The sequence below is a fragment of the Teleopsis dalmanni genome, chromosome 2, assembly GCF_002237135.1.
Source record: "Teleopsis dalmanni isolate 2A chromosome 2, ASM223713v2, whole genome shotgun sequence".
Taxonomy (NCBI): domain Eukaryota; kingdom Metazoa; phylum Arthropoda; class Insecta; order Diptera; family Diopsidae; genus Teleopsis; species Teleopsis dalmanni.
In genome coordinates this window covers 222,876,703-222,891,433 of record NC_051847.1, presented here as the reverse complement: position 1 = coordinate 222,891,433, position 14,731 = coordinate 222,876,703, and the positions used below count along the sequence as shown (strand labels likewise).

Genomic DNA, 14,731 nt, shown 5'->3' with positions numbered 1-14,731 from the left:
TTTATTTGATTTAGATATAATGCTTATGATTTATTTACTGAAGTGTCAGAGATTTTATATTCAAATTACATGCAATACTTTTATTAACAATGTGCATTTATGTTACAATTGATTACAAACTAATTCACTCAAATGAATATTAAATTCAAACTCTTCTATGCGTCCTCGTTGGGTTGTTTAGGTTTTCGCAGACCAGACAGTATTTGACAGAATGCTGGGTAGTCTATCATGGGCGGTTCTTCGAGAGATTTTGGTTTAGCGAGTGGCGCATGTTTTAATGCTTCATCAGCCTCACTAGTGCTCATCACATCTCCATAATTTGTCAGCTCCGTATAGATTCTAAAGTATAATTACGAATTATTAGTAACTGTTTCCAGCAAGTAAAAATATACATATCTATATAGTCGAAGAACCTTATCCACTTTAACGATTAAAAAAATTATAACAATTTCTAAATGTATCGCATATAAACTTGTATATATATGCGATACATAGTAAATGTTTAGAATATAAAAGATGTAAGAATTCAATTTTTTTTATTGTTTTTAATTTAAAATGTGTACTCCTCTTTGGCTTTCAATCTTTAAAAACTGACGTTTGCAGTCAATTATAGTAGCGCTTTATGTCAGTAAGAAATTAAATCAAATTAACAGTCCTCGTTCATCGTTCATTTTTTTTAATGTTTATAACACGGTCTGAAATTCAGACTAAAATATGTAAATATGAATGTAATCATCATATACCTAGTATGACTTCTCTTTAATACTTCTAAGAAATTTTTCTTTTATATGAATTATATGTAAGTTTAAATTTTTATTAAATCAACTGTAAATTTAATATAAAATAAAAATTTTTCGAGTTTTTAAAGTACAAATTCTGGCATAATTTTTGAAAGCCCTTTTATATATACATATAGATATATAGTTATACTTTTTAACTTACTTTTTCTCGTCAATTTTGCCGGTGCCGTAATCATCCCATTTACTCCAGGCTTCCAAAAGCACATCTTCCGGATCTAATTCAAGGGTACGATTACATATCATTTCGACAAAAGCTTCATAATTCAGTGGTTGCTTAGCCTGCATAAAATATTTTCAGTTAAAACATTACTATATCCATTCAACGATAGATGTTTCCAAAAATCTCTCCTTCTCATTACCTCCTTAAGCATATCATCCAATTGCTCATCAGACATATCTGTACCCAACGCTAAGAAAGTGCAACGCAAATCATTTTTTGACAAGAGGCCATCTCCATCAATATCGAAAAGCACAAAAACCTTTCGTATAATATATATAGTTTATATATGAATAAATTGCATTTATTTTTTTATTTTGCACAATTTACTTCCTTTAATTCGGCCAGTTTTTTAATATCCAAATCCGATAGAGCAACATCATCATTGGCACTGAATTCGTCCGGTAGTTTATATTGTCCGGTAGATTTTGGTAATTTAAGTGTTGGATTAAAAATTTCATTAATCACGGCCATTGCTTCCGATTCCGTTGGTGGTGGTACCTTTGGTTGTGAGGACTTTCGTGCAGAACTCGCTTTACGGCGACGCTGTGATTTGTGCGATAAAAAAAATGTTATCCTTGCAATCCAAATGCATTGTTCAACACTAAAATTTTACCCTACCCGTTCAAGTTCCTCGAAAGGAATGGAATTATCCATTGCGGACATTTTGTTCCCGTTTCTTTGTTAAATAAAAGTCCTTTAATTAATTTTTTTTTTTTTTCAGAAAAGTCTCAATGGCTTTGATATGTAAATTTTTCGGACTTCACACTTTTCGATTTCAAATTTTACAACCGCTTGAAGTTCCGTTCTTACAAGAGCTTTGCTAATTTTCTACTGAAAAATCGTTTCGAATTTATCGTCGATTTTATTATAAAATCGAATTAAATTTTTTCTATATCCAAATTGTTTTTGTTGTTGTTGTCTTTATATATTGGAATTAATGAAACTGTGTTTAGCCGCACACACCATAATGGACACAAATGCATGAGTGTTCCGTTTTGCCGTTTTGCCATTTTGTATCTTATATTTTTAGACAAAAATTTCGTCAAATTCAATTTTCCATTACAGTGCAATAATTTTTCGTTCCTTTAGATGACCACCCTCAACTCTCACCTTCTGCGCATTAATCTACCTCTCCTTCATCAAAACATTGGGAATACTTGAAATTGAATGTCAACTACATTTTTTTCGAAACACTTTTTTTTATTATTTTTTAGTGCGTTTCAGTGATTTTGCAGCACTTTTAATATTTTTCTTTTAAATAATTTATGTTTATACTGTAAAGTGGACTTTTCATCTGAACTATTGTGGGTAGTATATTTTTAAAAATTATTCACTTAACAATATGTAAATCTTATATGGATGTGTCTTAACTTCCAATTTTATTAAAATTGCAAAATTTTTTCAAAAAAAAATCATGAACATCATTTATTAAAGTATTTAAGTCATAAATTAAAAATGTCCTCATTAGGCAGTGGACTAACTTATTGATATTTTTATCGATTTCAATATTACACAATAGAAAAAAGACACTTTGAGCATTAATTAATTTTGATCACATCAATTATACTTTATTCACATATGTTCTCATAGGCACTCACATATATTAAGTATATGTTTGACATATATATTTGTATTAAATAAAAATAAAAAAATTTCAAAGTGCCAGCTTATAGCACTAAAAAACAATATAATAAGTTTCAATTATAAAATATAATTAATATAATTACTGCCGAACATTTCGTTACGTGGAACCAAACAGTTAATATATGTACATATATATACTCAATACGGTGAGAGGTATTGCAATAAATCTTCAAATGAAAACAAAGTTTAGAATTTAGTTAATCAAATGATTAAAAGAGACCTGTTAAATTAATTTATTATTTTATTGATTTTGTTAGTTATGTTCTTCTATACTATATAAGGTAAATGTTCTTGCAGGAATTTCCTGGGTCTGTAAAGTTTCTCTTAACAACCGTTTCTAAATATGTCTTTCCAACTGCTTTCGCCTATTCTACGTAACGCAATGTTTATTTTATCCATCCATTTTTGTAAGTGAGTTGATAGTAAAAATGTTGGTTTGTGGTCTGTCTTCCAGATATCTTACAGTAGGTCTGAGGTGACTGTCCCGTGGTCTAAAAATGTAATATTTGAAAATGTCTTGTTTTCAGAAAATATTTCAATAAACTTTAAAGAGCTGTACTAGAGTCACTGTGGTGGGGGGATTCGTGATCCACATTTGGAAAGTGTTATTGCTTAACAAACCAAGCCGATGCCAACTTTAGCGAAACAGTTCTGGTTTTTAGTCTGATATCCCCGGACTACTTAATAGAGTTATAACAAGTGTATGAGCCAAAAACAGAAAAGGTTAAAACAGAAAAGAAGGCAAAGATATGAGCAATCCATTTAAATTTTTGCAATATTATGGATTTAAGTATGCTATATTCTTTCATTAACTGGTATAGCTCACTGTTGTTTTATATCCTGTGCGTCTAGTTGTTTTTTAGGAGGGTTAAAAATTTCCCACAAGATTTTTTTTTTCCAAGCAATGTAACTTAATTACCTTTCACTTCAGTCAATCTATAAGTTTCAAGCCCAAGACCTTATTAGAATTTTTTCTGTCAAACGATAAAACATTTTGTTAATCTATTATTGTGGCAGGTCAGCAGTTCAGATATTCTTCCGCTTTCTGTATTTAGTGAGTTTTTGCTCTTTCACTATAATCTATTGTAGTTAATGAGATTAAAGAAAGTAGCTTTCAAACTTATTAAATTGTATTATATGTTTTATGAAAGTCTTTTTCAACTTCTTAAAATTAATTATTAATTAATATATGTTAATTTTATTAATAAAAAATATATTCGGACAAAGTGCAGAATATAGACGGTACGTACACTCTCAAAGGAACTTTTCGTAAACGCTTGAGGTACTTTCACAGCTGTGACAAATGCTATGCCAATATATATTCGATTTTGAGATACAATATTAAATGCATTATATCCAAAGATTGATTGATGCAAATGAAGTGTGACAAAAATATTTTTAATATTTTTACTTTGACTTGGGAGAGCATGTGACGAGAGCGCAAAGCACACTAAAAGCTGCTCGTCCGCGTATCTTGTAGATGCACAAAGGCGTATTTATTATTTTTATTTTGGCAAATTCAAAGATTGGACATTTTCATTTGAGGTAAGTAGGCTTGAGGTATGCACAGCAATTTTCACAATTAAATTAAGTAAAGGCTTTAGCTGCCGCTGATGCAGTTGCTGTAGTTGCTGCAGTTGCTGCATTTTGCTCATTACCTCAAAATGCCTGATACGACTAATTGTATCAGTAGAATGTTTAATAGCTAAAAAATTCCTTAAAATAAAAATTAAAAAATTTAAAAATCATAAATGTTGTTTTTGTTGTTAATTTGTTTAAATATTTTCACAAAATTAATATATTCGCAATTTCTTTTCGACTTTGCGCTGCATTTAAATTGTTTGGTTTGATGAGTTTTATTACAAAATATTTTTTTTACATTTAAACCTCTTGTTCCGATTTTCTTTTTTTTTTGTGTTTAAATTCAATTAATGTCAAATTTATAGAAAATAATAAATAAATTTATTATTTATAGTCTTTAACCTACTCAATTATAAAACAAGCGCAGCAGTTCAGCTTCAATGAGTATCTCAATGATTTTTTGTTTGTTTTTCGTTAGATACGAAATTAAATATATTTATTATTATTATTTTTTTTTTTTCGTAGTTATTGTGTATAACTGCTTACTTCCGCAAACTTTTAATTTAAGTTAACTTGTAGATATATTATTATTTAATTAGAGACCCATCAGAGATAACTAAATGTGTACTTACCCAGTGGTGAGTTGAAGTTGCTTAAAACGAAAGGCCACAATATCATCACTACCGCCTGTTATGAAGATCATATAGCAATCATTCTTAGCGGTCAACGCCAATGTGGCGTTCAAGTGCACCGCACCCCAATTACTACTATTGCGTTCCATAGCATGGTGGCAGGAGCACTCTAGAAGTACACCAAAAACTTATCCATAACACAGACACTTATAGCAGTTCACAGTTAAACGTTTAGAAGCCGAGCATGGCTCACACTCACCAAGCCACAGACTCTGTTGCAACAATTGTGTGCTTGCAACGCACCAACTGCAATACATTAACACCAAAAACACGTGCAAAATGCTCAAGTAACTCATTGAAGCCACAAAAACGCTTTTAAATTTAAACTCAAAACACAACAAAAAAAAATTAAATAAGTAAATGCTTATATAGCCGAATGTATCAAACACTTCAAAATCGCACGAAAGGCAGACAGTTTAAGAAATGCACCGTCAAAGTGCCTCGTTCAACACCTTCACCAGCACGAAATCCGTTCAGTTCTCACGTGCAACTTTGGTTATCGGAAAATGGCAACTGGCGCGCTTTGAGTCCTGTTCAACGTGTCGATGCTGCATGAATTGGATTTTCCATTTCATCTCATTGCTACGTGTTAACACATGTCTAACCACAGTTATGTATGAGTGTTTATGGACGAGTTTATGGTGGAGGTGTGTGTGTTGCTTTTTTTGTGATAACTTCGTACGGGTACACTTGAATGGAGGAAGCGGAAATAGCGTTAATGCCTTTTTTTCAATTCGAAACTTTACATTTAAAAATAGCGCAGCGTCGACTAACTTACTGATTTAGTGGCTGCGCCTTCAGACCACTGTACGCTTGACGACCTATATATGTACATCAGTAGGTGGATAGATCCTTAGCTAGGCGGAAGCGTTGTACGAGTATTGTATGTGCGCATTGTAGGACAAGGGGATGTGCACCATGCTGCTGAGTATGATATGAGCAAGAAATTGATACCAGCAATGTACGTAGAACTAAGTAGCATTGCCGTTTAGCACTAAAGGCGAAATTATCAAAAATTATTTCATAGAAACGAGTCAACTTCACTCGCCAAAGAGACAAAAACTTTTACTGCCCACAACACATACAATAGCAGACGGAATAGCACCACTATTTGTAAGGACATTATCCGGAGCAGTTAATTTATTAATGCTAACAACGTATTATAGTGGAAGAGGTGATAGTCGGCTTAATGGCTATAGTACTTGGTTAGTACTTTCACGCAACTTTCAAAGTTTCATGACTTTCTATTTGCTCTGAAAGTAATTATTTAATAAAAGATAAATTTAAATTCATCTTTGAAAAACTTTGTCAAACTTGGTTCCATAATTTAAGAAGAATTTAAACGTAATTTTCACATGACATAGCATATAATATTAAAAACATGCTATGATACTAGGTCTACCCGGTCGTGGCTGTTGTACAACACCTTCTTTGTCAATGCCCAATTTAGGCTAGTTCAAGATTAAAAATCATTTAAGCAATTTTTCTTACCGACCTAACAGAGTTATCATTGGAATTTAGCTCGTTTATAGACTTGTCAGGTTGGTTCTCTTTCACTTGAATAGGGTGGTCAGGCCCATCAGTGTTATTTGTACACTGATCATTGGCTTCCTCTGGGGGGTTTTGCATATAAACAACGTTAATTCGTGGTGTGATCACGAACTATTATTTAAGAACAAGTAGACTTTGGTGTATAAGACTGGTTTTCTAACCTAAGCTATCCATATAATATCAGTACAATTTGTGTGGAATAGGGATGAATTCTAAAGCGATGTCAACTATCGGTTCGTTAAAGGACTACAACTGATATCACATTTCTAACTATCAGAATAGAAGAGAAAGAATGATAAAAAGCCAGAGATACAGGACAGAGTTTAAAAGCATTTAGAGAAAAGTTCGATTGAAAAGTTCCTCAATATGTAAAATATCAGGAAATTGTGGCTAAGGTTAAAACACCCGCGTGTTAAAATCATTATGTTTTTATTAAAACTTTTAACCAAAGTGAAAGAATAAAGAACAGGGTTGGAATGATTGTAATACCTCATAGCCTCATAGGTCGCTCTTCTAATGTGTTTTGGATAAAACACCACACATTAATTCCATTGATAAATACTTCATACATTTTACTGGGCTATCACACTATATATCGTAATCGATAATCTTAAATATTACGACATGATTCTCATCGCAATGAGTTAGTGCTGGCGATGTGGCATAGAGTTTCTCAATAACTCCACTTTATTTTAAGGAGGCTGGAGAAATAATACTACTTTTATTTCACTCCACAATTATAAACCTCAAAAGTCTATGAATAGCATATATTTTTATATTAAACATATTTATTACTAAAGGCCTGTTGTGCATTAAACCAAATTCCTCCATTGTTTGGCCAACACCCTCAGAGTAATTTCCTACATATATGTTTTTAGTCGCGTCCTGGCAACTAAGAGAAGTTCAGCAAAGTATTAACGCTTACAACGTCTCACAGCTGTCCTTGATAACAACATGAGATTTCGGTTATTGATCCTATCTGTATATAAACCGATAGCCGCATCCGTTTTACAAATCACTGCTAAGAGGTGGTTTTAGAGAGTTGAAGTCTGATAGGCTTTTTAATGATTTCATATATAACTAAGAAAAGTACTCTCACTGCGAGTTTACTTAATTTACCAGACAGATTATTGATAAAGAAATCACATATAAAATTTATAAAATACAATCAGTAACATAACTTTGTGTGTCTAATATATAACTATCTAGAAAAGAATAAAACCCCTCTTTAAAGTTTTCGTGATATATTTATGATATTTTTAGACTATCATTAAATTAAACACTTTTACTTCTTATTATATAATATGCATATAAATATATTAATAAAGGTTAAAAATACCAACAGAACCACTCGCTTAATTCAATTTTATTTAGTATTTTATTGTTCTCTCGAACCCCAATTCAACGTCTGTCCTGAAGAGCACTGATTGACTAGTTTTTATTAACCTTGCTATGATAGCAATAGAACACACAGCCAATTACTCACAGCCACTAACTCAGTAACTCATAAGGACGTAGGACGTACACATCCACACCATTAAACACTCGACAAATCCTTTTAATGTAACAATTTCATTTGGCTTGTGGCATCCACTAAGTTCTTCCGAAGTATATTCACATTAATTTGATAGCATTAATAGATGATAAATGAGCTGTGCGCACTACTCCGTCGACTGGCTAGTGTTGGCACATTGTAGCAGTGATTAAGTTTTTGCCTCATTGCCCTGCTCACAGTTCACGACCAGTCAATGTACGAGTGCATGTGAAGATGTGTCCTTATGAGAGTCGTTCATATATTTTTAATCAATTTTGTTATCACCTTTCATCGTAGAAATTGTTTTTTGGTTGTGCCTCAATCGATACGCCATTAACACTTTCAGCAAAATCCCATTGGCTTATTCTAACGCCAGCAGTGATGATTATAGTTAATTTTAAATTGATTGATTTTCTTCTTCTTTTTGCACTAAAAATAGAGCACGGACATACTTTGAACCCTCACACCCTATAAGCAATTAACTAGTTTGCGAGCAAGTTCAAAGCAAGAATTTTCACAGAGCAGAAAAGTGCGACCAAATATGGAGTACTAAAGCGTTAATGATTTAGTCTGACAATAGAAAAAGTCTTATATTAGTAAAACTATAAAAAATAATCTTCAATGCTTTTATTTAAATTTATTTCATTGTTTATTTTTAGGTTTTTTTGGCATACATATTGTATAGTAACTCTTTATTAAAATAAAGTTTTATTGCTATGCGGAGTTTCTAGTTTCTGTGCATATGGACGGACGACTACCTTTGAGTGCGGAATGGAGTCTTTGGTACTATGTTGTTAAAAGAAGCTACTGTTTGCTTTATAAACAATCTATTTTAGTCATTTACTAATCCTCTACTACATTTGCGATTTTACTTCCTTTTCTATGTTGAGTTTTAATTATTTTTGCAATTTTGATCGATAGTTATTGGCTAATATTTCAGCTTTCTTAGCATTGATTTCCTTTAAAATAAATAAGAGATAAACAATGGTTATATTTGTATATTTTAAGTCCCATACCTCATAATCATAGGGTTCCAGAAAATCTTTGCATCTCTGTAGCCATTGCTTAATGCGATTGAATGGATGTAATTCATGACCGAAGGCTTCAATTTGAGAAACTGTCACCATTAGGCAGAGATCAGCAATTGTGAAATGGTCTGTTGCGGCGTAATCACGTCCTTTACGAAAGTATATGTAATAGTATTATTTAACAGAATATTCTCATTAATATGTAGAGTAATATATAAAAATATTTAAATTGTAAGAGGGGAAGAAGTTACCTTTTAGCATGACATCGAACCAACTGAGAGCTTCGCGAAGCTTTGCCTTCTTACTCTCATCTAAAGGCGCACCCATTAGCATAGTTGGAAACTACAAAATGTAACAACAATATATGGTATATACTACATATAATAAATATATATATATACTTATATATATATATAGTCTTGGAATCGATATCTGGGTAATTGAACAATAAGACAGGCATATAAATAATATTTTATGTCAAAATATTAAGTTGATTTAGTTATAAATGTTAATGAATTCGCTAATAATTTATATTATAAAAGAATCACCTTTTATGGAATCTGTTATGCTTTTTCTGGAAGAAGTTTACTATTTTAATTCAAACGTAGTTTAATGATCAATAATCCTAACAATATAGCCTGGCTCAACTTTCCAGAGCTCTTTTGATTGAATGAAAGATAATTAAAGGTAAAAGATTCTCTTACTCGCAAAACCACCAAAGAAGATAGGTTCTTATTTCTTTATATATTTTATGAAATCTACAGGTGTCTGCGTATTTTATAATTCTAGCGATATATAAAAATTAGTATTAACTATGGACCTTTTAATACCTTTTAATGTTCATTTATTTTATAAAAAATAACAAATAACAATCAAGATGAAAAGAAACTTACGAAATAATCCACCATACGATGGTAAAGCGTTCCTAAATCAAATTGCATACGTTGGTCGACCATTGCTCGCACACGTATGTCCTTCGGATAGAGAGCATCGTCTTTACCGTAAGCTGCCACTAAATAGGCTAGAATAGCTCGACTAGGTAATTAAAATAAAAAATTAAAAAGAAATAAATGTGAATGTATAGAAAACTCTTTAGCACTTATAACATAAATTAAAAAGAATTTCATAGGTAATAATCAAGAGTTATACAAAACTAAAAATGTAATAGCATTTTATTCACGTTTATATAAATGTTATTAATTATTTTATAAATTTCAATAAAAATAAAAGTACTGTATCGATCTGATAACATTTTCTTAGGGTGAGATTACCTTTGAAGGTTTAAACTATATTAATGGATGAAAACTCAGAAGCAAAAAAGCGAAACTCAGTCGGAAACGTATATTGTAACTTCTTAATATATATATAAATGATTTAAGGATATCTGCACTAAAAAGTTGAAGCAACAATATGTTCCTAATCAAAACAGAACAGATCATACCTACATCGCCTTAATATACTATTAATGTTGTATTTGTAGATTAAATGAAATACTTATCATGTAAAATTGATAATAAATATGGACAAGAATAATTATTTGTCTCAGTTAAATTTTGGTCTCTCTGTTGGAAATCAGAAAGAAACAAAATTTTATTTTACAATTCTAACCTTACGTTTTGCTTAATAAATAAAAACATTTCAGATAACCCTAAAGATTTGGTCAAAAAGCAATAAAACGTCGGATTAGAATTATAATCCTCTTATTCATATACCAATAAAAATATCAGCTCAAATAAGACTTAACTAAATAATATAACAAATTTATATTAAAAATATTTATTGTCTTGCTACGTAGAAAAACAGAAAAGAATTATATTGTTCTATTTGAATAACGTGGTGGTCCAATTTAATCCATAAAACTTTTTCTAATTGAATCTTGCTTTCACTGAGATAAATGAACTACTATACTAAATGCAGTAATGAAAACTCTGATAAAAATGAGAGCTAATAACACTATTACTCTTAAAATTTCAAGTGAGACTTTCGCAGAATTAAATTCAATTATGTAAATTAAAATAAAAAAGTGATGTTTATTGATATTCAGTCATTTTACACTTACCTCTCCCACAACACCAAACCCTGATCGTCCATAGTCGGAATACAGTGTTGCGGATTGATTTGCAAGAATTCAGGTTTCATTTGATCACCTTCCAACACATTTATGATTCGAAGCTCAAATTCAATATCCAATAATTTGGCTAGTAACAAAATGCAGCGACAAGGCGGGCTTGGTGGTAAGTAGTATAGGATGGGATTCATTTTTCCTCCTCTGCTCAAAATACAGTAAACAAATTCTTTAACAATGTGAGCTGTCTCATCAAACATATTAATTATATAAACACAAATAATCACAAACAACCATTAACCAAACGAGTCAATTGTGAATTTAAAAAAATAAAAAACTGAATTGAAGTAATCGACACAATGACGGTCAGTCAATGATTGACTTAACACAAATTGCGGCCAGTCTGCATATGTAAACGTAAACAAATAAGTAATAAGACAAATATCGATTGAATGCGAAATTATATTAATTAATTATGAGTGGAAAATGTTTATGGGTGAACAAATTGTGGATAATGGACAGCCAAGCCAACAAAGTCAGCAAAGTCCATAAACGTAAACAATGAGACGGGAATATTGAATGAAAAAAAAACGTTGTTGAAATTTTCGAAAAAGCAAATTTTATATAATAAGAAGAAGAAAAATTCTTGAAACTGAAGAACGCCAAAAACGCGGCATTAATTATTTTTGTAGTGGTGTCACTAACCAATCGTTGGGAGACAGAATGAGTGGGTGTTTTGACATAACCCGAAAAAACACAGCAAATCGCTGCTGTAATTATTGTTAATTAAAGCCTAAAATTATGCTACACTTTTTGTTGGTTTCAAGCAACTACTAGGTGTAGTGACAGTTCCGTTTTAGCGCGCTTTCTTTCAATTTCAATTCAACTGTTATTTCGATTTGTATTATTAGATTTTAATTAAATTAATTGCTCAACTCACTTGATTTGATGCACGAGCTTATGTTGCACCACTGTCACCGTATCAATGCAATTCCCCAGTGTGTCTGCTTCAAATAAATTAACACTTCACCACTTGGGTTGCGAGTTTCAGTTTGTAGTTTGTGGATTTGCACAAGTTTTGGGTATAAGGAAAGCGTTTTAATGTTTGGCACTTGGCTATCGACTTAAGTGAAACATGTCCTTGAGTGGATTTACAATTCTTTTATTTATTTCCGTTACTTTCGCACTACAAACACAGCACCGACCGTACACTCTTCTGTTATGACACCAGCGACATTCATTTACTTCGTCTTATATACAACACACAATACTGTGCATGTGTAAAGCTTGTGATTAAATAATACGTTTTGTCTTCAGCAACAAATACAAATTGTGTATTTATTTGTTTATGTTAACGTTTTTGGGCGACAGCGTTGCCAGGATACTCAGGATTACACATTTCTGGCGTTTCCAATCGAAGTCCATACAAAAAGCCAAATTTCGTATTCACTAATTTGGTATACTTGAAGCGTATCCTGCGCGTGTCCTGCCAAACTGTTTGAACTGTTTCCTGCCTTTTGCGCTTTTTCCGCTGTGTCAGCATGAGAAATTTATTTATTTTTTATGTTTTAAGTTTGGTCAGTTAAATTTAAAAATAGCGACGCTATTGATTATTTCGAAATTAAATATTCTAATTAGGTACACTTGACTGCAGTAGAAAGTCATAGTCATAGTGAAAGTGAGGAAGGAAATTGATTTCAACGAATTAAAATAACCTTAACTTTAGACTCACGACGAAACACAAAACTTTATAACGATTTCTACGCTGATTAAAAAACGTTCTTTCAATTTCAATTTCACTTTCAACTTTGACATTTACTCATCTCACCAATTTCCAAACAGGTGCTAAAGACTCCTAGACTGCTAAAGACTTTCACAATCAAAAATAAATATTAAAAATTTTACTTATGGTATCTATTCAATTTCTTCACAAATTTCTTCTACTTATGCTATACTTTATACTTTTCACATTTAAGATGTCCTTAGTCTTTAACCTTCTTGGCCATAAAAACTTTTCCCACAATTATTGTTTCAATAATAGAAGACATACTCATTACATATGCTAATCACACTTTATATCTTAGTAAAAGTTTTCAGAAAAAAATACCTTTTTATAATAAATTATTCATTTAATTAAATTTAATATTTTTATAATTAACTGAAGAGGATAACAATGACACTGAATAAATTTGAAAAGTGGATCACTAGTATGTATGTTCGAGTCAGTGCAACTGGGCACTTTTACTCTTTGATAGCTAGGGGTACTGCAGGGTCCCACCCTTCTCATTGACTAATTTATGTCAATTATTCCTTATAAACTTCATGATTATTTAGCGATTGATCTAAGATCTGCGTATCTTCCCGTGCGGAGAGTGATTACTCTAAGATTAGATAGTGTTAAGTAGAATAGCCTGTCAGTTTTCTCATATAACTTCAGGGCTCTGTCCCTTAAGCATTTTTTGATCACTAGTATTTTTATTAGTATTTTCTAACTTAAAAGACTTTGCTTTAATTATTAGATACTCCATATGAGTAAAAGTCTTCCTAACAAACCCACAAGATACTATCGCTGAAAAAAAAAGTGCAACTATAAAGACTTATAACTCGCTGTCCGATACAATCGCCACACTTACACAATACTATCTCAATTGTAGATACGCCGACCGATTAGGGATTCCTTTTAACAAATATTATTGTAACTGATGATTAGAAAAAAAGTATTCGTCAAAATACACACATTCCATTTCTTATTCTTAAAATCCCTCCGATATCAATGGCATAGATATTGAAGTCTTTGCTTTCTTTAGTAAAGCAACAAAGTAGATTTCCTGGTCCAGTGTAGAGTTTTCCTGTTAGTGATGGAGTACCTATTTATATTTGAATGTTTATATAAGTATATATACATATATATAAACTATGTTATCACAATGGCCCCAGTTTTTGGCCCTAAGTGCCGCGGTGTTTTCTATAAGATGAGCTACTATATCTATATTACATTATTTTACGTTAATATACAGTTGGATTGAATATATATATAAAAAAATATTTGTATATAAAAACTGTGATATTACAATGGGCTCAGCTGGCATTTGTATCCTTTCTTATTTTAACTTAATAAATAGTTAGATTATTACGCAAAAATGTTTAAGTATTGCACTTCAAAGAAGAATTCATTACAATTTTAAAATTTTTTTTATGTTTTAGAAACATACACTTACCTGTTACCAAAAAAATACACAACTTCTTAATGCGAACATGTCTAGCCCAAATAATTAAATACCTGTCATCTATACTCTAATGGACTCGATACAAATTAGTTGTTATTGTTCTTTAATTTTTATTTTAAACGAGACATTTCAGAATTAAATATAAGAAAAAATGCAAAAATTATAGTCTCTCTAATAAACTTTGTTATAAAAAAATTATTATATTAAACTAAAGGGACATATTTTACACAATATCAAAATAACATCATATTTATAGCCACTACTGTACCACTAGTTGCGTCCACTCGCAACCATTCAACTGTACAGTGGTTGTGAAAAAAGTTGAGTTCTTATTTCAAAGAAATTTTTTTTAAATTTGTTACCTGACTATTTCAAGTAGAAAATAAATC

The 14,731-nt window shown here is 31.2% G+C and overlaps 2 protein-coding genes across 3 annotated transcripts; both read right to left on the bottom strand.

Moving 5' to 3' along the window:
- Nucleotides 1-1,864, bottom strand: LOC119681801 (myosin regulatory light chain LC-2, mantle muscle). The gene is made up of 5 exons (XM_038095090.1): nt 1,639-1,864; nt 1,348-1,563; nt 1,160-1,279; nt 943-1,079; nt 1-339 (listed from the first exon to the last, which is right to left on the bottom strand). Exons 1-5 carry the CDS (start codon nt 1,681-1,683, stop codon nt 156-158), a joined length of 702 nt encoding a protein of 233 aa, XP_037951018.1. The 5' UTR covers nt 1,684-1,864; the 3' UTR covers nt 1-155.
- Nucleotides 1,865-8,652: 6,788 nt separating this feature from the next.
- LOC119681349 (glutathione S-transferase D7) lies at nt 8,653-12,521 on the bottom strand. 2 transcript variants are annotated; one of them, XM_038094516.1, is made up of 6 exons: nt 12,056-12,521; nt 11,110-11,319; nt 9,944-10,085; nt 9,302-9,392; nt 9,039-9,199; nt 8,653-8,981 (listed from the first exon to the last, which is right to left on the bottom strand). In XM_038094516.1, exons 2-6 carry the CDS (start codon nt 11,307-11,309, stop codon nt 8,919-8,921), a joined length of 657 nt encoding a protein of 218 aa, XP_037950444.1. In that variant the 5' UTR covers nt 11,310-11,319; nt 12,056-12,521; the 3' UTR covers nt 8,653-8,918. The 2 variants fall into 2 exon arrangements, with proteins under 2 accessions (XP_037950444.1, XP_037950443.1); XM_038094515.1 differs by lacking the exon at nt 12,056-12,521 and having other exon boundaries at nt 11,110-11,375.
- Nucleotides 12,522-14,731: the final 2,210 nt, after the last annotated feature.